This window comes from Gavia stellata, chromosome 24, assembly GCF_030936135.1.
Source record: "Gavia stellata isolate bGavSte3 chromosome 24, bGavSte3.hap2, whole genome shotgun sequence".
In the NCBI taxonomy this organism is placed as follows: Eukaryota; Metazoa; Chordata; class Aves; order Gaviiformes; family Gaviidae; genus Gavia; species Gavia stellata.
Window position 1 is genome coordinate 13599792 of NC_082617.1, and position 25709 is coordinate 13625500.

The 25709-nt window shown below is 40.1% G+C and overlaps 1 protein-coding gene across 1 annotated transcript; it reads left to right on the plus strand.

Moving 5' to 3' along the window:
• The first annotated feature begins 17892 nt into the window (after nt 1–17892).
• ZBTB43 (zinc finger and BTB domain containing 43) lies at nt 17893–23998 on the plus strand. Its single transcript, XM_059828777.1, has 2 exons — nt 17893–17914; nt 22200–23998. Exon 2 carries the CDS (start codon nt 22223–22225, stop codon nt 23615–23617), a length of 1395 nt encoding a protein of 464 aa, XP_059684760.1. The 5' UTR covers nt 17893–17914; nt 22200–22222; the 3' UTR covers nt 23618–23998.
• Nucleotides 23999–25709: the final 1711 nt, after the last annotated feature.

Here is a 25709-nt window from a genome sequence, read left to right on the forward strand (position 1 = left end):
TCAAAATTTTGGTCATTGCGTGATTTTTTATCATCGATCCCATATCCAGCAAAATTAGATTTACTGTCCTTGCTTCTTATGAAATTACACAGAGGCTGCTGCTTTATTCCTCTCCAGGACAGTAAAAAGCAATAAAATTCTTGCAGATTTCGACAGCAGGCAATTCAATAAAAGGCTATGTATATTTTATAAGTACAATAAAGACAAGTCTATAGCTGAATCATAAATGGGTTTTTGTTTGGTTGGTTTGTTTTCTGTAAGTATCCTTGTTGGAGTCTGTTTTCAATGCAGGTTGGTCTTCTCAACACATAGCCTTCCCGTTTTGGGGAGAAGCAGAATGAAATTTATATCTTTATAATGTATTATTTAAGTTTTGCTCAAGGGATTTTGCAATCTGTGTCTGTTTAAAATTTAAAGGTGTTGTGGAACTCAATACTTTCCTGTTCTTGATTAGTGCTATAAAATTTTACATATAATTTCTTGTTACATTGTAAAGTGTATCTATCTTATCATTGTGGCATTCCCTTTTTTATGATCAAACAATAAATATTTGATACATACATAATTATTTCCTAGACTTGCATCAATGCTCAGATTTTTTTTAAATTCTGTAATAATATAAGATAACATGGAGATTAATGGATTGGTGTGTTTCTGAACAATAGCGCTACAACAGATTTAGTGACAGTGCCTGTCTGCTGAAATATAAAATTTTATACAAATATAAACTACAAACCTAACAACATGCAAATGAACTGCCCCGCATGATTACAGATGTGCTTTTTTTTTCTTCTCATTTGAAGAAAGATATTCAGAAACGATGAAGAAGCTCCCTGTTTAGTCTCTAGGACAAGTTCTCCAGCACTGAAAATCAGTAAGAGGTTTATCTGAGCAGGGAGTGTGACATGAAAGCCCAAGCTTCCCGGAGAAGAAAACTTTTCTATGCATCTACATAGAATCCAGGGGTACCAGAGGTTGCCCTTCTGAGTAGCTTGCTTTGTTAAAGTCTGACTCGTACATCAAGGTACTACCTATTGTCATCTCGTTAAGATTAAATGAAGATACAAACTCTCAGATTATCTGAACACTATGGAACAGACCCAAATACATTTTTTCACCATCATTGTGCAGCTAAAGCCGTTGTTGTGCTTACTGTAAGAATTATAAATAAAGGTGTTTGTTTTGTTTACCCACAGGAGGTGATGTGGAATATCTCTGTCTTAAAAACAAATCAAGTATGCTTTGGAAAGACACCTATGTCAGCCCACCAAATGTCAAGGAAGAATTCCCTTTCAGTTGACTTATTAGAACATTATATTTCTCATTATAACAGAAAAAGTGTGAAACCCACCACCTTAAAAATAAATTATTTAAATTAATCACAGCAGGGAGTATAGAGGAGGAAAAAACCGACACTACTATAAAAAAAGCATTCAAGGGCAAAAAATTATGGCCTTTAAGCTCAGAATGATCAAGACATGAGTGGGGAAAAAAAAGAAACAAATGAGAGCTATGGATTTGTCTCAGATTTCTGTTTCCAAATTGTTGGTGGTTTGAAACCTACTCCTAGATACCATCCATATCAGACCTAGTACTCAGAGCTTGGCATGTAAGTGCTAAACCCTTCCTAAAATAATTGCAGCCCTCTGCTTTCTGCTAAAACCTGATGATACAATTCTCCTTTGGCATTGTCATTTTTCTATTTCAAGATGTGTAATTTGGTGACTGTCTATTTCTATATGTTTGTGACTCTGCTGGTTAAATGATAGGGGATTTTACATCAGAAGCATTAGACCTAATTGCTTTTCTCCTTTCCAAATCACTTTTATGTATTCAAAGCAGATATACCACTGAAAAAACACTGAGTCACACTAGGTCTATACATGTACCAGCACTTACGTTATCATGAAGCACAGCAGCAATTCAGGCCCAGATCCGGGACCGTGGGCCTTGGCAGAATATCTCACTAGCTTGCCTGAAGAAGCAAATAAAACAGAGCAATCAAACCTATACCTTGATAATTGGAGGACTTTTTACAACTTAATTAAATTTTAAAAGCATAATAACTGATAAATGGCATTTCGTCCCACAGCTGATGCACTGGGGAAAAAAAAGAGGACCTGGTAAAAGAATGGCGAGTGCTTTGAAATTGCTGTCTTAAACACAGCGCTGGGCACTGGGATGCATCACACACCATCTCCCCAGGGCAAGGGGGGCTCAGGAGTTCTGTTTCCTCCCAAGGATGGTTCTTCTGCTCTCCTCTGAGAGAGGACAGACTGACTGCCAGCACAGGGGCTAGAACACTACAGAGTAGGCCTTCAAGTACCATTGCAGACTGTTTTATGCAAGTTACAAAAGTCCTGTAGACATAAGAGCTTCTGTCTTTTCAATTGTGCTACTGCAAACTCACCTTTCCCAAAGATTTTCCCACTAGAGATGTCATGGTATACCAAATGCAGGGTGCTTGAGAGACAGCTGTTTCTATTCCCCTTTCAGGTAAAATTTCCTCAGAAGAGCAAAACTTGACTTCTACTAGAAGGCTGGTATAGAACTGGACTCAAAGCTCTCAGGTGTTCCCTGTGACTGAGCAGTGGAATGAAGGAGCCTCCTGCAGCATCCAGGGAGCAGAGCATCCAGCTTCCCAAAGGCCTCTGCCCAAGCCCTGAAACACTGGTGCTCACATCAAAGGTTTTGTATGTTGTAAAAAAGCTATAGTGAAATATTTCCTTAGCTATAGTCTTTTCAGCAGAGGAAATGCCCCATGTAATGCCTGAATCCCCACCTCTTGAAACTGCAACTGGCATAAAACTTGCCCAGTCTGTTAGTGAGCATCTAGCAGAGGCATCATCTGAGCTGGGGAGGGTTGTGTGGGTTTGCAGCAGTTCTAAAGTTACTCATTTTCACTGGACCAGGTCTTACAATGATTGGTCCAAATTCAGGGTTTTTATAACCTCTTACAAGTGCATATTTCCAATACTCAGACACAGATATGGAAACAAGTTGATGCTGGCAGTGTTACACTAAATTTCTCCTCATCATCAAATTTACCTTGGTTGCCTGTAGAGTACTCCGCTGCATTAAACAACTTGTATTCAGTGCACCTTAAAGAGCCAGACACAAGAGGAGCCGTTCCGAATAGGACAAACCAATAAAGCCATGCCTTAGCAAGAAAAGGAGGGGAAAATGGTGAAAAAAAGCAAATACAAATTCCTCTTCTATTAGCGACCACCAGACCATCAGAAAGTACTGTATATAAGCCATGAAATTATTTTCTTCAGGGCACTGATGAAAATGTGGCAACATATATCCAGTCTGACAGCTCAATACACCTGCCCAGATACAAATGAAACCTTCCATGGCTCTAACAAAGTACAACAGTACATGCTCTTCCTCTTTTTGTTTTGTAATTGTACATGAATTGCCTGTCTCAGATTGAAAAGAAATGGATCCTATGAGATGAAGAACTGTCTGTAATGACTGACACCTCGCACCAAAGGACACAGCTTCACAGAAGCACACGATTTTTCCCTACCTGGAGTTCAGCCATGGGTCTAAATTCCGTTAGTGAGAGATGGAGTGAACAATGATTTTTAGCACCAGTATTCTCTCTCAGCAGTGTAAAATAACATCAGTGCAACTGCATGCCAGGACACAAAGCCCTAACTCATAACTCACAGAGAGTCCAACTTAGTCCAGCAATCTACGCCAAGGAACTGAGAGTTTTAAATCAGACTGCCCTTCTGGGAAAATTAATTGGGGGTGGGGGTGTCTTTTTTTTTTTTTATTAGTTTTAAGAAACACTTATAAAGGATTTGATTCCGCAATGAGAGAATTTAATGAGTATTTCCTTTAAAGAGCTAAGCAGTTGGCAGTGCTATAACACAAAAGGAGTATTTCAAGTATTTGGCTTTGGAGATCACAAGCATCACACTTCAAAATAATTTATTTTGTACAGATATGGTGTTTCTATTTTCTAGTAGTAAAAGGAAATGCTTTACATTATTTTTGGGTGGTTTAAAAGTAGGCAAAAGCAAAAATTTCCAACTGTTCAATTCAATGTCAAGAGTGGCCAGATGGTGCCTCGTGGGAATAAAATAAGGGTCCCCTCAACAGCACAAGCGCCTGGGATGGTGCAGCCAAAGCTCTGGGAATGACACCGTTTGTGGTTTCCTGCTGGCCTCAGTGGGCCCTGGAGACGTATGCAACCATCAGGACTCAGCACATGAGCAGCAACTAGGCAACATCCCCAAAGGCTTCTAACAGCAGGAACAGCCAACAGGCAAACATTCTTTTAAATTAAGTTCATTCTTCTTAAAAAAACATGAAGAGAGATAAACTTATGAACCACCTGCAGCCTCCATGCAATTGGTATCCAAGGAATAATCAGTCTGTAAGTTGGGCCAGTTATTTTTTTATCTCTCCAGAAGATCCTTGGTAAGAGAAAGAGGCCAGCTGAGTTGCCAACCAGATTTTTAGTCAGCGTTCTGCTTCTTGCCTTCTCAGTGCATTCATTTAGTAAGCACCAGAGAAAAGAAAACCAGGTACCAAAAACATCCACAACAAAACCAACCTGGATGGGAATCTGACATATTTATCAAACATCCAATTTCTGAAAGATATGAACAGTATTAACACCACAGCCACCAAAATTAGGAGAAAGGAGGGAGGCCAAATATGTGCTGTCAAATATGCAAGCTCCAGTGCCCCTAGCTATGAGCAAACCTCTTCAGTTGGACCTCTTAACACAAACATTTCACTAATTGAAGCTGCATTTTTGTGTAATACTTTACAATTCTATTATTCCCATTTTAATGCTGGTTATAACAACTACTAGCCTTAGAGCCCTTGTTTGTGCTGCAATTAAAATGCAAAGTAAACTTGGACATGCTAGTAATAGACAATAAAACGCTAGCATTTGCTTTGGTATCCACGAGGCTTTTATATTTTTGTCATGGCTGCAGATCCCAAACTGAAGCTTCACTATTTACAGGTGTCTGGAAACACCAGAAAGTGCCAAAAATGGTAATATACTTGCTTATATTCATGAATTTGATGCAAACTTTTATAACTTCAGGAAAAAGTAAAACATAGAAAAAATAGTTAATGCCATTTCCATTTGCTTCCTCTGTAAAACAGAAATTTTGATTTAATAAAATAGCCTTGACCCCGCAGTTCTGCTCCTGAAGTCAGTGTGATCACATGGTAACTGCAGAACTGGCCACATGAAGGAAATCCAAAATGCTTTTCAGGCCACGCTCATGGTTAATCATAACTGGCATTGCAGGCAGGTTTTACCTATAAAAACATGATTTTTTTGTGAAGAAAATACAGGCGCAGGAAATCAGAAGGAGTTAGCAAAAGTAGCTGTTAATTCCCAAAATCGGGCAAAGCAAATCATTACAGGAGTTCGTGGCACAACAGTTCTGATGCCAACATGAGAAGTGAGTGCTGTCTATTAACTATATAGAATTACTTTGTCTGTATTTCAAATCATAATCATAAATTCCTCATACCACAATGCCCTTCTCCCACTTATTCCATCCACTGAGTGTGCTGCAGCCAGCTGCCATGTCTTGCATCCCTTTTTCAACAAATATGTGGGCAAGAACATCCTTTGTTTATTCATTACTCAGCACTATGGGATCCTGAATCTAACAGGGACTGCCAGTGCTAATTCAGTGTAAATGCTGAGCCAATATAATATTTCAGATCTTTCGTTGACAGCGTTATGCAAAAGAGCAATGTAGTATACATTCCTTAAACTTAAAGAAAATGCAAGACTTCCTAACTGGCAAAGAATCAAGTGGGACAGAGGATAATGTTTTTTTTAAAAAATCGTATTTAAGATTCTGTATCACATAAACATAGAAATAGAGATTAAAAAATCCATCTGAAGAAAAGAGTTTAGTAGCTTCCAAAATTATGAGGAAGAAAAAGAGGCATTGATTTTATATTCTCCACCATGATCTCAGAATTCTACTCCTTAGTTCAGAGCTATATCAGACAGGTATCCCATTCCAGCTGGCTTCTATTAGACAATGTGGAGTCAGAGCCCATTTCAAGGAAAGGATGGGAAAGCAGTCTGGCAGGTGAATAATGATCAGCACCTGACTAATTTAGCAGAGAATGTAGCAGGAGCTTTTAAGAATCTCACTGTGGCCCCAGTTTGCAGTATGAACCTGGCATTAGTCAGAGTATCTTCTGAACTGTGAGATTTGCTGGTGTGGGCTTCCTGCTGGGGAGTTACAGTGCTGTTGTAACCAGACGATGAAGCTTGTTGAGTCAGGTATCAATTGCATTTGTGTTGTTGACTCTTTACAGAAATCTGTCTTTTAAAAAGTGGAGTACATGGTTGTTTTCCTATCCAAATGCTTAGCAAAGCTACCTGGCAGGCCAAGCAAGGTGCAGAGTTAATACTATGGTAGTCTAGAGAGAAATTCCAAAATACATCCCTACAAAAGTGGTTTGTGCAATCAGTTACAGTGGAAATTAGATTACCCTTGTGGTAACACTCTGAGGCTGTACCTGAATCACTTGCCTACCAGTAGGGAGTACTTGACTCCCATACCAGGAGCAAAATGAATCCTCTCTCCTCTTGTCTGCATGCTGAACATGCAACAGGGACTGCCAGGGCAGCCAAGGAAGCCTCTACTGCTGTTTCTGCTACTGAAGGTTAGGCTGAGTTCTTTTCTGTTGTGAGTTTCTTTCACATGTGCTCTTTGCATCAATATTCACTTTTTGCAACACTTTGCACTTCTAACTGTAGGTTCACAGTGTCCTCTACACAGGCCAAAACATAAGCTTCAATTAGCTGTTTGCCATTTCATCTCTCAAGTACAGTTTATTTCTCATCAAAAAAAACCCCTATGGAAGGTGGCATAAACTTGCTCTTTAACAAATTTAGGGTTTTCTGCTTGCAAATAAGGAAAGAAGTTTTTGCTTCTGTTACCTTGACTGAAAGCAAATTGTATCAAAAGAATTCTTGATGGGTGGTGTAAGCAGCAGAACAGTACCTGGCTCTGCTTGTTTCAGAAGCACATATAAAAACACTTTCCAATAAACTACTTTTTTTTTCCCCCTCTTTGACTCAGACCTGAAAGTGTTGGCATCTGCAGCCAACATCTGGAATTTGGTCCAGAACAGCTGATACACTACCTGTTCTGCAAAACCATATGACATGATGTCTTGAGATAAGCATCCCCATTAGTTTGATCAGAAAGAATTTTTGGTCAAGCAAACAGTAGAGCAGCTAACAAAGACAACTTTCAGAAGAGATTACAAGGAAAGATAGGATACTTCAATTAAAAGCCATTTAAAATGTTACCGATAGCTTGATAGCCTGCCAAAGGTGGAAGAACCCTTTTCTAACCACACAAGGGCCTGCTTTCTTGATGGGAATTTTCTCTCTGACATACAAAATATTAAGAAAAAAATGTTAATCCAGTCTGTCAAAAGCACACGCAGCAACACTCTGCCCCAGGCCCCAAACCTCCCATCCGCTGTTAGCATGAAGATTTGGTCCACAAGCCTGCCCACCAGCAGCAAGGAGCAGTGCAGACCCAGCAATTGTCAGCTGTGTGCTGCAAAAATGAAAAAAAAAGGGGGGGGAACAGGCTTGATACAGACTTATGATCTATTTTGGGCATCAGCTGAATGGACACACTGTATAAATTTGAAGGCTTATAAGACTTCTTCATATTTTCTTTCTGATTTTTAGAAATACTGTAAATCCTGCACAAATTCAAGGGGACTGTAAGATTCCCAATGGACCAATCTTGTGTTAGACAAATCTAATGACAATATAACTCGAGGTATAGTGGTAGGGTCACAGTGTCTTAGCCTTGTGTCTTTAGTGGTTTAAGTGCCAAGTTAGGAAAAATGTCCATCTAGCTGGTAACTCTTCAGAGTTTAACTCTGATCCAAGAACTCCTTTTTGAGCATTTTCTATCATATTAGCATTAGATAAGGCTAACTATGAAAGTCTGATATAGTGAGGATCTTGTATTTGCCTGCTGTCTATTTCTAAACTGTGGGTTGAACATAGCCCTCTGCCACCAAGAGACACGATTAGATTATCAGGGTTTAGAGCCTGCCCTGAGATTGCTCAGGAAAAAAATTGTCATAGCTCTCCAGAACACTCTATGTAGGCATATGTTCTCAGCTAGCTGAACCCATAATAAGTTTCTGTTCACAGGAGCTGGTTCTCAATAAAGGAGAATCAGCTTTTAATGAAAAAGAGACAGATGCAATGAAAAAGGAATGCAAAGGTGTATGGTTTACAGAGGTTTCCCACCTACAAACACTGCTAGAAAATGCTGAAGTAAATGACATTACTTCTATACGTTCTGAAAAAGTAGAATATATTGCCTCTTTATCAATGAACATTAGGAAGACAATGAAGAAGATGGAGGATGAACTGAAAATACTTGCAAAAGTAGTTTTCTATAAAATTCTAGCTTTGCTATGCTTTTTGAATGCCCTTCTACTGTTCTCTTGTCTGCTATCAATTATGTTTGAAATCCCTTTCCAGTCCTCATGTACAAAATTTCCTTGTTGAAAACCCTTCTCAAAACCCCTCTGGTGAAGACAGCATTTGAGTATATGCCTCCTCGTTTCGGTAGCGAGAGGGCTGTTTCTCATTTTACAGGTTAGAAACTGCAGCTCAGAGAGGCTACATGGCTTGCTCAGGGCAGTCTGGTACAGCAGGGACTTGTTCAGCTCTGTTTGAGCTGTGGGGCCACTGCAGAGCAGCCTGCTTCATGCAGGTGGCCAATTTCAGTCAGAACTCAGCCCATAGAGATAGGGCACATAATTTGTCAGATTTAAACACCAAGAATACTTTATAGCTAGCAACTTTTACAGTCACTGTGGGGGAGGGAGGGAGAGGGAAGAAATTCTGCAGCAAGCTTAGACTCATTTTAGTAAATGAAGCAACATCATACAGGAAAGTGATTCAGTAGCACCCTCGAAAGATAACAAAGTTCACTTGAATTGTTTTTGGTATTGTTTGCAATTATCCTATAGGGCAATGGGAAATCAAAAACAGTAACAAAGGTGACATTAGAGAGATGTCACTTTTTAAATGTCAGCTTTTAGCTGTCACTTTGACATGTTCTTTTGTGTGAGCATGAAATTTTAAAGGGACAGTGTCAAACCAAAATGAAAGCCTGTAGCACTCTCAATCCTTTGTGCTCTCCCTCTGAGAGCAGTGAATAGTATAGGAAAAGCAACATAATGATCAAACGCAAGACCACTTTCCTTGCCTGCCATTTTGGCCATTTACTTTTTTTCACATAGTGCAGTTCCCACTGGAGACAGTTTCATGGTACACTGTGGAACATTCTGTCGCTTTAACATCATAATAATAAATGGTCATTAAAAACCAGAATGGTGTTAATATTTTATCCATTTTGATTGAGACATAATTCCGTGTCTCTCTGGATTTGTACATGTGATGTTTTATTTATAATTCCTACCAGCTCCATTTTGGACCTGATTGGATACTGACCCTATTTCTAAACCCCTCCATTAACCTGTCAATAATTTAGAATGTTTGCCCCAGTCCAGACCAACATCCATTTAGGCTCACATCACCCAGTGGGTCACTTCCAGATGGATACCGCAGAGCTCCCCAGCATCCTGTTGCAGCCCTCAGCTGCAGCAGCCGTTGGGCATCCCAAGCTAGAAATGCTGTCTGTATGGACAGCATGACAGGCCTCTGGTATATTCCTTTCCTTGTCCAGGTAAAGGCATCCTGATCTATTTACCCATTCTCACACAGAAACCACTCACTACAGCTGAACATCTTTGCCAGCACCCTCTGTGCCTCTTCAAGATTTGAGATCACACACAAGGACAGAACACCATGGTGTTTTCTCTTTTATTCTCTACCCATTTTCTGAGAATTTCCAACATCCTGTTGGTCATAGGGTTCTTGATTCTGCCTTGTGCATTAATCTTCAAAGACCCATCTATTACAATCTATGATCTGCTTCCACAGTATTAACAGTTATTGCGGAGTCCATAATTACATACGATTTGTTTCTCCTAATGGCTGCCACTTAAATTTTATCTCCATTAAATTTTACGCAAGATTTTATCACAAGTTGTTCAATATCATGAAGTCTTTCTAAATCACTTGCCTTTTGGGTCTTTTTTTTTTTTTTAAACCACCCTGATTAACTCAGCATTATCAGAAAACTTTGCCACCTCACTGTTCAACTCTTCTATACAATTTATAAACTGGCAGATGACAGATGCCTCAGCACAGACCCCTGCGGGAGACCACTACTGATTTTCTTCCATTAAGAAAAACAACCAACTATTTCTACCTTGGTTTCATATTTAAAGAGGTATTTATCTATGGGAAGGTCTGATCTCTTCTTTTGTCCCTTGCCTGCTTAATTTCTTTAAAAGCTTTTGGTGAGGAAGCTTGCCAGACGCTTTTTGGAAATCCAAGACTGTATTGGATTCATGCTCAATGACTACTTCAGAGAACATGATCAGTTTTGTGAGGCAAAAGATGCACTGAGTTTTCACTGAGACATATTTTTCTGTGTGTATCATAAACATTCTTATTATTGTTTCCACCAGCTTCCCGAATATGGACCTCAGATATATGGGTATCTAGCCCTCCAGATTTCTCCTAAACCGCCTTAAAATTGGTATCACATTTGCCATTTCTGTTCTTCTGATAGTGAAGCCATTTCATGAAACAAGTTGTAACTGCAGTCAGTAAAGAAATAATTTCATGTTCAAATTCCTTTAGAATTCTTGATAAAAAGTTATCTGGTTTTGGCAAATTTTTATTTTTTATTTCCTTTATCTGTTCTATAGCTCCTTCTAGGACTATAGGCATTTCAGATTGAGATTTTTTCAGTACATCCCTTACAAAACATGAGTGGAAACATCTCTGATCTTCACAAAAAATGTAGATGGAAAAAAAATAATTTAATTCTCTGCATGCTCTTGATCACTCATTGACACTGCAAAATCTATCAGCCTTCCTGCTCCTAGTGTATTGAAAAAGGGTTTATTGCACCCTCTTTCCTCAATGTCTTTTATTTTGACCTGTCTTATTGTACTTTGAGATCTAATTGACCTGAGTTTATGATCTTTTCTATTTTCATCTTTTGGACATGACTTCAACCTTTTGAAATTATGTCTTTACTAACAGCCTCCTTTAGTCTGCTGTTCAGCCCTGCTAGGTTTCTTCTGGACCAGTAGGGCATCTTTAATAACATTTATGCCACCTGGAAACTTTTTACCCTTTTTAAGAGCTGATTTTAGTTTCTTTTTAACAAGGGGGTGGTGGGGTGGGGGGGGATATTATTTAAAAAAACAAAAAAATCCTCCTGTTACAGATTTTTTTTAGTTTTAAGGTTCCTGCAAAAATGTGAAACACAAATACATTTTGGTCTGTGTTACAGACTCTCATTGACAATAATATTCTGACCCAGGTCATACACATTGCTCATTACTGAGTCAAGGGGCACATCTCTTCTAGTGGAATCATAGCTGGCTGCTCCAAAAGCAGTAGACAAACTTAGCAAAACTTAGCAACGGCATCACATCCTAATGTGTCATTTACTCAATCTACACGGCGGTAGAAGGAATCACTGATTGTTTCCTGCTCCTCTCAGACAAATTTCCATCAGCATGTCGCCGTCACTGTTACCATCCTAATCACACAGTGAGCAGTACACTCTGATGCTAGATTTTTCCTATTTAGATCTCAAATTTCAATATAGGGATTTTATATTGTGTGTTGAGACAACTTAGTTTATCTGATTTGATCCTAAGCTATTTTTTAATATATTCTGCGCTCATCTGTAAGTTCAACATTTTTCCAAAGCCATGTACAATGGCACTGTACAATGTTCCTCTGATATTTTTTTTCAACCGGGTTTCTAACACAAATGCTCCAGGGTCTCTCCTACACCTTGTGTCACTTGTCCCCGTTCTTATCTACCCATCTTTACTACTGAGGCCTTCTCTTTTCCCTACCGTGCCATTGTGTTAGAGGTTCTTCTTCTGCAGCAGCTGCAATATTATGTAATTGTTTCCTTCTCAAATTTCATCTGAAAATAGGTCTTTCCTCATTCAAAAATTCCTCACCCTACTGCTTATCATTCTCATACATTGCTTAATTTACTAATGTATTCTGATAATGACTACAAAAGACAACTTGATAATTGTGTTGTATTAAATAATCTTGTATTTAAGTTCTTATTAGGGTTCCTACTAATGTCAGAAGGATATGGACTTAAAATCTGTGAATGTGCACTATTAGACTTGAAAATACATGCACAAACCAAATTTTATTCAGATATAGTACTTGATAAAATGGGTATGATTTCTGTCTCAAAGAGCTCATTTCGTCCCTGTGGAACAGCATGCTCTCTCTTCCCTTCTGTGTTTTAACATGTTTTCTTGCTCAAGCTAAGTCAAAGAACATCTCTATTGTTCTAGCTTGGGTGAAATTTTAAGGAGACATAGGATGAGACTTCCACAGCCTGTGAATGTTCCAAATCAGCGTGATGCTGCTGAATACTAGACCTTGGCCATGCTCTGCTGGTGCTTCTTTGCCTTAGCAGTAAAGCGAGTGTCTGGTTTAGAGCTTCGGCAATGAAAATGGGAGGCAAATGCTGGTTCCCTTACGGTGCGAGAGCAGGACCCATTATAAATATTCCCAGTACATATTTTTTCCGTATGTAATATTTCTCCACATTGCTGCATTTCAGTGATGAGTCGAATCCAGCTGAAGTCTTTGTGGTGAATTCAAAAATCCAGAGATTATCGTCTGTTTTCTTTAAAAAAAGATTAAAGATTAAACATAATAAATACCAATTTTTAGAAGTTTCATTCTGAGGGAAAAAACACTGCCCTTGGGATTTATCGCAAGCATCCAGAGCCAGGCTGCTCTGGGGGGAAACCCGGTGCCTTCGGGGTTCACCGCCAGCATCGACCGCCGCGCTGGGCTGAGGACGGGCGCCCCGGCCTTGGCCGCCATCTGCTGGGCCAGGCCAGCCTGGCAGCCGATCCGCCCCGCCGCGCCCCCGCCCCGCCCAGCCTGCGGCCTTCGCAGAAAGGGGAGCGTGTGGCGCCCCTCAAACGGGACTCAAGCACGTCCAGCCTTTATTTGTCAGAACTAACAGAAAGGTTCTAGAACTACAACCTTCTGCAGAGGTTCCTGAAGTCATAGAGGTCCTATTCCAAATTCCCGGCCTTTCCCCCTTTAAGCTACTGAAACGTTGCCACCTAAAAGATACTTGGTAACTGGCAACAGACATGTCAGCAAATCAAGTTCCCTGACACGTAGCTTTATAGGCGCATATAATTGCAATTTCTTTTCCTCAAAGACCGTTTCGTAAGGAACACCAAGTACTACACGTGCAGCTAAAATTAAAATCATCATTATTTCCAGTAAACTCAGAAAATCTAAACAGGACAAGACTGGGAAGTGTAGAAAGTCACTGCTTACGCCAGATATCTCCAAGACTGAAAATTATTTTGCTGGATTTTCACTTGTAAAGAAGACTCCATCATGTTTTCTTTCAACTGAATGAGAAAATTCTGAAACAAAGTGGTACCACCCTTGCTTAGCTCACCAGTTTCTTACAGAGAAGCAACACAGGTCTTCTGTTGCACCCCTAACAACTGCAAGAAAAAGACATGCCATCTAGTACGAACAGAGGCTATACTTGAACTCCCTTTCTTTTTCTTAGAGAAAAAGTCACAAAGTGTCAGTAGTTTACTTTCCCCAAAATGCCTAGTATTCAGTTGCCTCTCTTACTATCTTAAGATACTGTCCAAAACTGTGTTAACTTTTTGTTTGGGGGCTTGGTTCCTGACAGAAATAGAGCAACAAATTCCCTCAATATGCTCGCACAGTAACACTACCGTGAAGGCCACAGGTTTGTTTGGAGAGTTCAAAGTAAATCTTTGATCTACCTTCATCCTATAAATCATTCTCGTGGAATCTCATCTTAATTTTGAAAAGTTCATGAATGTTCTCGTTGCATGGCCAATTGAGTGGTCTGACTGTAGAACAATTCTTGTCACGTAGCAGATCAGGTATCTGTCCTCAGCATGTGAAGAACACGAGTGAAAAGCCAGAGCCCTCCTAGGACAGCAGAATCAAGTACTGCTCTCTGGTGGTCCTCTCCTAGTAGTGCCTACAGCAGTGTTGAAAACATTGGAATGGAGAGCATCAGTGGAACAAAGAAAAAAGAGGACTCTTCAGGGAAATTTTGTGGTGACAATATTATTCTTATTGACTGCTTGTATTAGAAAATACATCAAATCCCAAATCAAACCACAGAAAGAAAGTCATCTTTCAAGCAACTATGCATTATCACAATGCCCGAGTGGCAAATGCATCTCTTCAGTATACTACATGTGATGTTGGCGACTTTCCTGCTACTTCTTTATTTTCCTATGCTCGGTTTTGCATTAAATTTGCTTTCTGAAGTAAGTGCAGCTAGAAGTGAACTGCAGAAACTGAGCCCCCTGATCATTGTCATTAAGGCCAGTTTTCATCCAGGATTCAGTAGATACACTCCGGGTAATATGGAAATTATACACAGTACACTGTATGGGTATTCTTTCAATTCTAGCTTAATACATTCTGGCTTTTCATCACTAAATCAACCTCTCAATTCTGACAATATAGATAGGACAATGCTTATCGAAACGTATATAATATACCTTAATAGCCAGACAAAAACAGCAATACTATTGGAGGATGGAGTTATTGCCCTTTGTATTTCTTCAATCATCATACACAAACTTTGCCTGAAGACTCCATAAGGAAGGTATCTGTTCTTCCTTACATGTTAAGTTTGGAGAATGATCTGGGAATGCAAATTTGCACTTAAACTTCAGTTAAAAAATGAAAAAAAAGAAGAAAGTCCATTAACGATCAAATTAAATGTTTAATTCCAAGTTAAATTAGAGCTCCTTCTTCATCATGCATGACAGTATTTTTCCTTCATCCTATTACTTGGGATAAAGCTACATGAATCTGCTATCCCTGACTTGTTAAAGCTCTGAGATGAACATTCACTGAAACTGATGGTAGAAGTTACGTTCTTGACCACTCTCGCTTTGACTCACTATTCCCCTCAATATAGCACGTAGTTACACACCCAGTATTGGTTCAAACCCCAATTTTCCCAAGACGCAAAACCAATTGCATCTTTAAACTAATGTCACCAGTAAGAGTGATGACAGCTTGTTCTGAGAATCTGAGAATGCTGTCCCTGAGCAAACAATGCAACACATCTTCCTTACGCCTTTTACACACATTCATGATGCTGCTGCCACAGCACAGGCATCTCTAAAGCTAACATACACAAAACATGCCATCACTCTTCTCATTTTGGCTTGGGTCCTACATGCCTCCTATCTTGCCTTCTAACTCATAGACGCTTTCTCCCTTTCTCAATCTACCTACTGGGCAGAAACCTGAACCTTGCGAAAGCTGGGGCACCTGGCAGTTTTGTCCACAAGAGGATTCAGCAGGAGCAGAGCAGCTGCCCCTACAACCCTCTGAGACCACTTTCACAGCTTCTACCTGCCTTGCTAGAGACTTCAAGTTTGACTCAGCTCTAAGACTGTTCTCGTGGCCAGTATAGCAACAATGCATAGCACTTCACGAGCAGTTCCTGAACCCTCTGTTTCCTTAATGGAACTATTGCATCTTTAAAAGAATTCTGCAGATAATATTGATCTAAACCTCGCATTGAAACAGTTTAGAAAGGAAGGAAAAACTTGAAAAAGGATGCACATTACCAGGATGTATCATATCTGCCCATCCTTATGTATCTCACACATACCAGTAGATTGAGGGCAGGCCAAAAAAGATATTTCCCCTCTGCCAATATGTAAGTGGCACCTCCAGTGTATATACAGTAACATCACTCTCTTTTACACAGAACAAATTATTAACAGTGATTTTATTAGAGATGGGTTTGCTATACTTTCATCTTGTGCTGCATTTCTTGCTGAATGATTCTTGGTTTGAGATCCTCAGGAAATCAAAGGCAAATGCCACTTTAATTCACAGAAACAGACTTAAAGAATGTGAAAAATAATGTATTTAGACTGTATGGAGAAGACATTAGGGATTCAGTCCCTCCTTATATATATGTGTTAACTCCCACTCAGAAAATTACAGGAAGTACAACAAGAGTTGTAAGAAGTAGTCTTAACTTTATTTTAAAGACATGTATTTTAATAAATAGAAAAGTAATGCCTCAAGGCATACTAAGACAACTAGTAATGTGGTAAAGGTAAACTTAAACATAAAATTTTATTGTAGATAAATTCCTACAAAAATGCATATTGTAATTTGTTACTCTTTCCCACAAAGCACATTAACTCGCCAAGGGAAAAAAAAAAAGGAAGCCGGACTGGGGAAGATGATTATTCTGCTCCAAAACGTACCTCCTTTGTTCCTTTTCAAAGCATTAGATTGCATTTGTACTGTGAAATGTGTAAAGTAACCTGCTTTTGATGCCTTATTGGATTGTGCCTATTTTCTTATGTAGCACAAACAACTTGTTTTAGAGATCTGGTGCTCATTAAAAAGTTAATGCTTTCCATATTGTTCATAAGAAATTACAGTGCATGTATTAGCCTCAGCCTTGAAACAGTATTTTTCAACAACTGAGAAATTTTGATGAAATGATAACGCTCTCTTTAGTTGCTACTACCAAATGTTAGTTTAGATTTAGTTTTGTGAAACTAATTCACTCTTTGGCAGCAATACCGTTTGGCAGGGCAGACTAGATGCCTATTGCTAGACTGTCTGCTTCCAGATAGGTGTTCAAAAATCACCAACTGTATTCAGAGACCAGTTGAAGATGTGATACCATAGTAAATCTCTATTATCACCTATTTCTCCTCCAGGGGATTCCAAGAATATTCAGTTCCTCCTGGATTTCTCAGCAGTACTGACATTCCAAAGGACTGGTGCTCCTTCTCTCATTTTATTGCTGTTTGTAGCAACACCTGGTTTTGCCAGTTGACCATTACCTTTTAGGCTAGTTCCAATTTCACTATGAAATTCCGGGAGCCCAGTGTGTCAGGAGCCTATCATGCGGCCTGACTGAGACGCCCCCCCAGGCTGGTGAGTACAATGACCATCCCTCACATTCACAGGCTTTGCAAAGACGTTTTAAAAACAAGACGTAGGTGAAGCGCCAGGAAGGCCCTGAAGGTCTGGCGCAGGGAGGGCCGCGGGACCTCTCTGACCAGAAGGTCCTTTCGTCAGGGACGGCCGCGGCTCAGCTGCCCGCCGGCGGGACGGGCGCAGGACTCCCTCCGGCAGCCCGGCGGGCAGGGCGCCGGGGGCCGCCACACGGACGCAGAGGAAAAGCGCAGACACCCCGCGGCCACCTGCGGGCGCGGTGAGCGAGGGCGCCGCCGTCGCTGCAGCCGCCCGCGCGGCAGCGAGGGGCCGCGCCAGGGCCCCACCAGGCTCCGGCCCGCCGGCGGCCGCGCCGCCCGGCGCCGCCAGCTCTGCGGCCTCCCGGGCCTCAGCGCCTACAAGCGGCGCCGCTCACGGAGGCGGGGCCAACAGGGGGCGCCACCGCTGTCCGGGTAAGATTCGCGTCCGGTCGTTCTGCCGGCGCTGACCGGCCCCGGAGGGAGCGGGGGCGGGGACGGGGACGGGGACGAGGGCGTGGGCGAGGCGGCCCGTCGCGGCCCCGCCTTCTCGCGCCACCTCGCGGGCAGGAAGCAGAAGGGCTGACTCGGGCTGTCATGTGACCGGGATGCGGAAGCTCGCCACAGGAAGGGGGGGCTGCTTCCGGCGTCGGCCGGGTTGGTTCGCGGAGGTAGTGCCGGCCGCACTGAGCGCAGAGGCCGGGGCTGCATCCCGCTATGCGAGAGACTCTGAGGCCCGCAGGTGAGACGCTGCCCGCTCATGGCCCGCGGGAGGCCGCGCTGCCGTCGGGCCTGGTTCCGTGGGCCCGCTCTGGGGCGAGGTGGCGAGTGAGGCCTTCCCTTTCCCCGCCGCGCCTGAGGGCTCCCGCGCCGCTTCCCGGCCGGGGCGGCTCTCCTCGGCAGACCAAGGAGCCGCGGGAGGCGGGTGCTGGACCCGGTCCGCTCTTAGCTCTATTCCAGACAGAGCCGGTTGGTGGATCGGCCCGCCGCTCGGCCGCGTCGGGGGGCCGCCACTGGGGCCTGGCCGGGCCTGCGGCCGTGGTCTGCAACGCCTTCCGGACAGGGCCCCACCGGTGCCTCTGCGGCAGCTGATACTATAGGGTTCTGAGTTGCTGCCATGGAAGGTGTAAGAGATTAATTTCTTCAAAAGCGCGATGTACGGGAAATAAAGTAACTACGTACTAGCAAATTACTACGTAATTTTATTTTTAAGCAAGTAATATGTGCTTTGTATGTTTCACTCAGCGTTGCAGCATGGAGACTAACTTTTTTTTATTAATTGAAATAGAAAGACTTCGTTATGAGTTGGAATAAAGAAAACGCAGAAACAGAGCAGATTGTAAAAGGAGGAAGTGAAACCTCTTCGGAAAAGCAAAGTTTTCTTGATGTGTATGGATTTACTAATAGAAAATATTTTACTTATGTTTTGATGGCTTTGGTTTTCATGAGAACTTAAAATATATAAAAGTCTGCTCCTACCTGGAATCGTTTCTGAGGTGGCATGCTGAGTCCTTGCTGAAAGATGGCAGTTTAGACTAGCAGTAATTATATAAGGTCTATAGACATGTTTCTTTAAATTTCAGTTGAACATATCCTGAAGCCTTATCTTTTTTGTAGGCGAGTATTGAAAAATAGTCTTAAATCTGAGAATATTCTGAGAGGAGGTAAAGAACCGCATCTGCATTAAAAAAATCTGATTGTTTAAAAAAAGTAGGTCTTTTATAATGTACACTAAGTGTGAGATAACTGTTTGAAATACTTAAATAACGTTGTCAAGTTGTTTTAAGCAAAATGAAAAGAAAAATTAGTGATTGAACTGGTAGGCATAATACTCTGTTACTCTCTGGAAAAACATCGGTAGCTAGTTTAGTCTCCTGAAGTGGATTGGTTGTATGGGTACATAGCAGGACTGATGGTTTGAGGAAAAAAACTGAGGAGTACTGAAAACAGTAAATTTAAAGGTACTCTTCTGCTATTACGTAGGTGACAACTTGAAGATCAGCTGAACTGCAAGCTTTTCAGAGATTCTTTTTTCAAGGAAGTAATTTTAAAATCCCGCTGTTTCTAATATTCTGTTGGATTTACTAAATTAAAAACCATTCAGACTACTGAACAGTTTATATTGACAATCATATAGATTGTTCTTGGACTAGCTGAAAGTGGTTATATAACGCTAGGTTATAAATGTAGTACTATTCAATCTAAATTCCACATTTACACTTGAGGAATGACAGTTTGTGGTAATTCACATCTGGTGAGTTGATTACTGTCCCTAGACTTTTTATTTCACTTGAAAGGTGAGGAAATAATGCTATTTTCTGTTTTGCACCTTCATGTGAAAATTTCCATATACTTTTGGGAATACATTTTAAGAAGCTTGTTCAAGGATATGCATAATAATTTTTTGCTTGTCAAATACTTAAAGCAAGCTGTGAGGGCTGAAGGTGAGGACTCTGGGGAGTAATGCTTTGTGATGTAAAGGGCTTTCCTCTTTCATAACAGTGTTAGTCAAAGTATTTGGAAGCAGTGGTGTGCTAGACTTGCAAGTGTTAGGCTGTTTCCTCAGTTGATGCATCTTAGTTACTGTCTCAGCAGAATGTAACTGCTCAACTGCTCACCCATGATTTATGTGAGGCAGTATTTGTAGGAAAACTGCCTTGTGCCACAAAGTGTTTTAACAAAAAAAAAAAAAATTACGACTGATTCTCATCTTAGATATGAGCATCCCAAGGTAGTTGGTAAACACCTTTTCAGTTAAACAATTGTTTCAACCAGTAAACCAGTAACAATTTATGAAAATGTAAAAGTGAATGTGACTGTATATGGCAAGTTATGGTGGTCAGCTACAAAATTTTTAGTCACTTGACTGTCCTCCAATGGGAGCTTTATTCAGTCATTTCAGTGCCTCCCACTACCCAGCATTGGAAATTAGTGTAAGATTTGAAGAAAGGAGGAAACTGTGGTCAAAAAAGGTACCTTTTTTCTTTTGGCTATGTTGCTGTGATTATTTATGGTTACAAATGGGTTTCGTAACAGGTTATTCTTCCTAGTCTGTCTTCTTCAGACACCTTCATGAGATACTCAGATTGATACCATGCTTCTAGTGAAAAATTAAAAGGAAATTTAAAAGCATAATCTTCACAGTTCTGGAGAAGATACCAGTTTCAATGTTTACAAGGAGTTTGGGCCAGTATTTATTGAAAAGTCTTGATGGCTTTCTGACTCCCATGCCCTCTTCTCTATGGAAACCCTAGTCACCTTTATGTAAGATAACAGTGAATAATCTGTGTTCACCTATGCTCCATATGCTTGTCATCCTTTTCTAGCTCTGAAACTTTGGAGGCGGAACACTGAGTTTTTTGGGGAGGGGGGGAGAGTTTTCAAGAATATGAGCTGGAAAACAGATCAAAATGGTAAGGAAGGGATTAAGTAACCATGAGTTGTTGATTAAACATTGAGTGATTTATATAATCACTCCTGTGTAGTCTGCATCTTGTAAGCAAGCATTGCTGCTTTTTCTGCCCTTAGCAGTCATACACTTGTGCTGATGTGCCAGCATTTTAACACAGTGCACCAAATGAACAGTTATCTATTGATGGCTACATAACTGTATGGAAAGTACTATGGTTATTGTACAGGCTGTCTGTAGCAGGGATTCATAATCCTATTTCTCAATTCCATATTTCCACAAAAGTACTTTAATTTCAGAGTCCTCCAACTGTTTGTAACGCAAATTCTGTTTTTGCACCATATTAACAAAGTGCTTTTCTGTATGTATATGCTATCTGCTAATTTACTAAGTATTCTCCCTCAGGTATGCAGCTCCATCTGTTAAAACTTTGACACTTTCCCACTTAGGAGAAACAGAACTTGACAGAGGAAAACTGTTTGCTGCTCCACGGCTCTTCTGGAATTCCGTTGTATTCGGTGTACACATTATCAAATTGAAAAATTGCACAAGTTTAACTTACTCAGGCAGTTAATGTTGGTCTTTCGTAGTTGCATTTAAATTTTTGACATTATTTCTAATGATAATAACATGCAAATTTATCTCAAATTCAATTTAAATTTTAAATTAGACATTTTAAAGAATTGTGTTACTGCTTACAAGACTGTTAACTTTGTAATAAGACGTCTGGATCATGTAGGAATACAAACATTAAAATATGTGAGCTCTTAGCTGAGCGTCCAGCATATAATCATTGGCGTTGTTGCAAATATACAAGGTACATGCAGAAAAAATTCTGTGCAGCAGAGGTATCGCTTTTCTGATCAACATTTTAAATTCTGTAAGATTTTTCTTAAAGTAAGGAATGTTATAAAAACATCTGAAAAAGCTCAGAATTAAAAGATTGAATTATAGTCCTGTGACTGTACAAGATGTTGCTATTCCACCTTTCAGTTAATGAAACAACAGGAGAGTATCGCTAGAAGAGTCATAAGCTTCATTCTCACTAGGGTTCTATCTGTGCTGCCTTTGTCATTGTATGAATCAATATGTTGGCTTTTGAAAACTTCATTTGAAGTGCAATATTTCATAAGAGTACAGTTGGCCTTTATTGGGGGATCGATGAGATAATTTTGTTGGCAGTTGAAATGCAGAATCTTTCATACGCTGTTATAAATGCTGGGACATCCTAGAGTTATAATCTCATTAAATAACTGTTTTTATTATCCTAAACTCTTACTTGAAATGCTTAATCTATCTCAGCTGGGTAACACGCTGTTTGCAGCTCCTGCTATAGTTGATGAGTCCTCTTGGATAGAAGAAACACACCAAAATGTGCTGGCATAGCAATTTGTGGCCTCAGTACAACTTTCAGAAAAGAGAGAGATGAGGTGGGGTAGGAGAAATAGAAATACAGCAATGGCATAGGTTCCAGAAAATGTTGGGTTGAGTTCCATATGAGTCTGCTTAAATATTATTTGTTAAAGAAAAAAGAAAAAGTGTAGGAGGAAATGGAAAGATCAATACTTTACTAAGCAGAATTTCTGATGGTTGTTTTTTTTTTTTTTTTTCCTTGCAGCTCAACACTAAATTTGTAATGAAATGGAGTCTGGATCAAGCTCTTTTCGAGTGGAATTTCCAGATTTTTCTAGCACCATTTTGCAGAAGTTAAACCAGCAGCGCCAGCAAGGACAATTATGTGATGTGTCCATTGTAGTTCAGGGCCATCTCTTCAGAGCCCATAAAGCTGTTCTTGCAGCTAGTTCACCTTACTTCTGTGATCAGGTTCTCCTAAAAAACAGCAGGCGAATAGTCCTGCCTGATGTGATGAATCCCAGAGTATTTGAAAACATTCTTCTGTCTACCTATACAGGTCGGCTGGTAATGCCTGCTCCAGAAATTGTTAGTTATTTAACAGCAGCAAGTTTCCTTCAGATGTGGCATGTAGTGGATAAATGCACTGAAGTGCTAGAGGGGAACCCAACAGTTCTGTGTCAGAAGATGAACCATGGCAGTGACCATCAGTCCCCGAGCAGTAGTAGTTACAATGGCCTTGTTGAAACCTTTGAACTTGGCTCTGGAGGACAGACGGAATTCCACAAAGTGCAGGAACTAAGGGATGGCGAAAATGAAGAAGAGAGCTCTAAAGATGAACTGTCATGTCAACTGACAGAACATGAGTACCTTCCCAGTAATTCTTCAACAGAACATGATAGACTTAGCACTGGAATGACAAGTCAGGATGGTGAAGAAGGAACTAGTGATAGTGCAGAGTATCAGTATACCAGACCTATGTATAGCAAACCCAGCATCATGTCTCATAAGCGGTGGATCCATGTGAAACCAGAAAGATTTGAACAAGACTGTGAAGGTGTTGATAATCCTTATGATGAACACCAAGTTTCTGAATCCATGAATGCCATTCAGGCAGATCATTCAATCCAGTCTTCAGGTGTTGAAGACTTTCATATAGGTGACAAAAAGATGGAAGCAGAATTTGATGAACAGGCAGATGAAAGTAATTATGATGAACAAGTTGACTTCTATGGCTCTTCTATGGAAGAATTTTCTGGTGAAAGAGCAGATGGAAATTTAAGTGCTCATAGACAGGATCTTATGATAGCAGCAGGCTATGGTGAAGGCATTGAAATGGCTACAGGAATTAAAGAAGAAACATCCCTCACTGGATTCTCGCATGCTGATAAGCTGTATCCTTGTCAGTGTGGTAAAAGTTTTACACACAAAAGTCAGAGAGATCGGCATATGAGTATGCACCTTGGTCTTCGACCTTATGGCTGTGGTGTCTGTGGTAAGAAATTCAAAATGAAACACCATCTTGTAGGCCATATGAAAATTCATACAGGCATAAAACCATATGAGTGTAACATCTGTGGGAAAAGATTTATGTGGCGGGACAGTTTTCATCGGCATGTGACCTCTTGTACCAAGTCATATCAAGCTTCTAAAGCTGAGCAGAGCACTACTGAGATGAACTAAGACATTAGTGCTTACATTTATTTAGTAGAGTAAGCAAAATAAACTAATTATGCAAATAATGTCTGGTACTTGCTATTGTAAATTCTCATAAAACCCCAAGTTTTAATGATTATGCTGGTATAAGCAGACCAAACTTTTATTTTATTTTCCACAGTATTACTGCAGGTGTTCGATGCATGAAGTGCAAATGGTTAATCTGAAAGGTGCTTGTAAAATGAGGTCTGTAAGGTCTTTGTGACATTGATTGTAATCACAGCAGTATTTAGAAGCTCTGTTGTTTTTCTAAGTCTTCTAAATTAACAGTAAAACCCAGCTCTAAATTGACCCAAATCCTGCAAATACTTACATGAAGCGGGAGTTCAAGTAGCCCTGCTTAATGAAGAAGAGAACTAGGTTGATCAAACCAGGTTATATGATTCTCATTCTAATGGAAAAAAAATTTGAATTCCACCTCAAACTGGAGCCTGCCAACATACTTAACATGCATCATTAGATAGTCTACATCATTAAATAGCCTTTACTGTATTGCTTGATGAAAGGCTGTGTTAAAAATGGTTTGGCTTTCCTTTATCTGTCTTCCATATTTTTTATCCATCTTCAGTAAAACAAATGTTGTTTAATTTTGTGCTGATTTCTATTTAGAGTCTGTAAAGCACTTAAATATAGTTGAGCACTATATAAACTTCAATCGGTATTAAGTATAATTTGTCTTTGCTCCGCTAGGGTCTAATGCTGTATGAGTCTTGGCTTGACTTGATTTTGATTGCTACAGCGTGAGAGCTTCTAGAAGTGTATGTAATAAGTATGTCTTGTACAAAAAAAAAAACCCAAACAAAACTAAGATGTAACATTTGGAACTTACCCAAAATAATCAAACATTTAAACTGTAGTTTTCTGCTCAGATTTTTGTGGCTTACTACAGTAGCAAGTACCAAACTCTGTGGATTCATGAATTGACTTTTTATTGGTACAAAAACTTCTTTGAGAACTTCTATCTAGTTTTAGAAACCTGCTTTAGGAAAATTATTTAGTCATTGATAGATATTTATACTTTTAATTCTTTACTCTTTGAATAGTAAGAACTATAATACAGATTCTTGGTACTGAACTACTGTGACTGGTTACATGTGATCACAAGCAGCCAGAGTTGTTTACCTCTTCAAATGAAGTTGCTTGTGGAAAGAAGTAGAAAGTATGGTATTTGGCTCTATTAATGGTACTGCAGAACATGGTACCATGCTCATGTCCGAAGTCTGGATTTTTGCTGGGAAAGCGGCACTTCTGCTTCATTAGGATGAGGATCTACATGCTGGGTTCTCATTCTTGGAGATAGATGGAAAGTGTTTGTAGTTCTGAGAGATGCTGCCAGCTCTGCAGGTAGAGTGAATGCATCAATTGTAAAGGTGGCAACAGGATTTTGGGGTTGAAAGCTTAATGCAGTCCTATGCAAAAGCAATTAACCCTTCTTTGTAGTTTACTGAATCATATTATAAAAAGGAAAAAGTTAGAGCATACATGGACATCACCTCTTTCTATTATAGTCTAAGTACAGTGCTGGTAACATGGGGGGGAAAAAAGTTAACCAGCATTGAAGGCGTAAGCCTGTCTGGCCCCAGTTTATGTATTAGATACTGCAATATGCAGGATAATGTACTTAAACAGATGACCCTGTATGGTAAAGCAAAACCACACAAAGATAATTAGTATTTAGATGCTTTTTTGAACTCCCAGTTATGAATTGTCTTAAGATACAACCGAACTGTAGATATAACCGAACTGTATCCTGAACGTCTGGTACAAGCTGGGGGTTTACTACTCAGTGGGCTGTAATTACTGTAACTTCTTTTCTGGCATTCTACTTGCAAACTTTAATTTTTTTTAAGAGGCTCTTAATTCTTAATCTTCTAATGCTTCAGATATTTTTCATAGGGAATTTTGTTAAAACATATTCCCAAATATGGTGAACCCATTGCTGGCAATGGGCATGAATGGTCAGCACCACAGAGTTCCTATTCTTAGCACTTAATTGAACTCTACAGTATACTATGGTGGCCATATAAACCCTTGTAATCAAGGTAACTAAACAGGGATT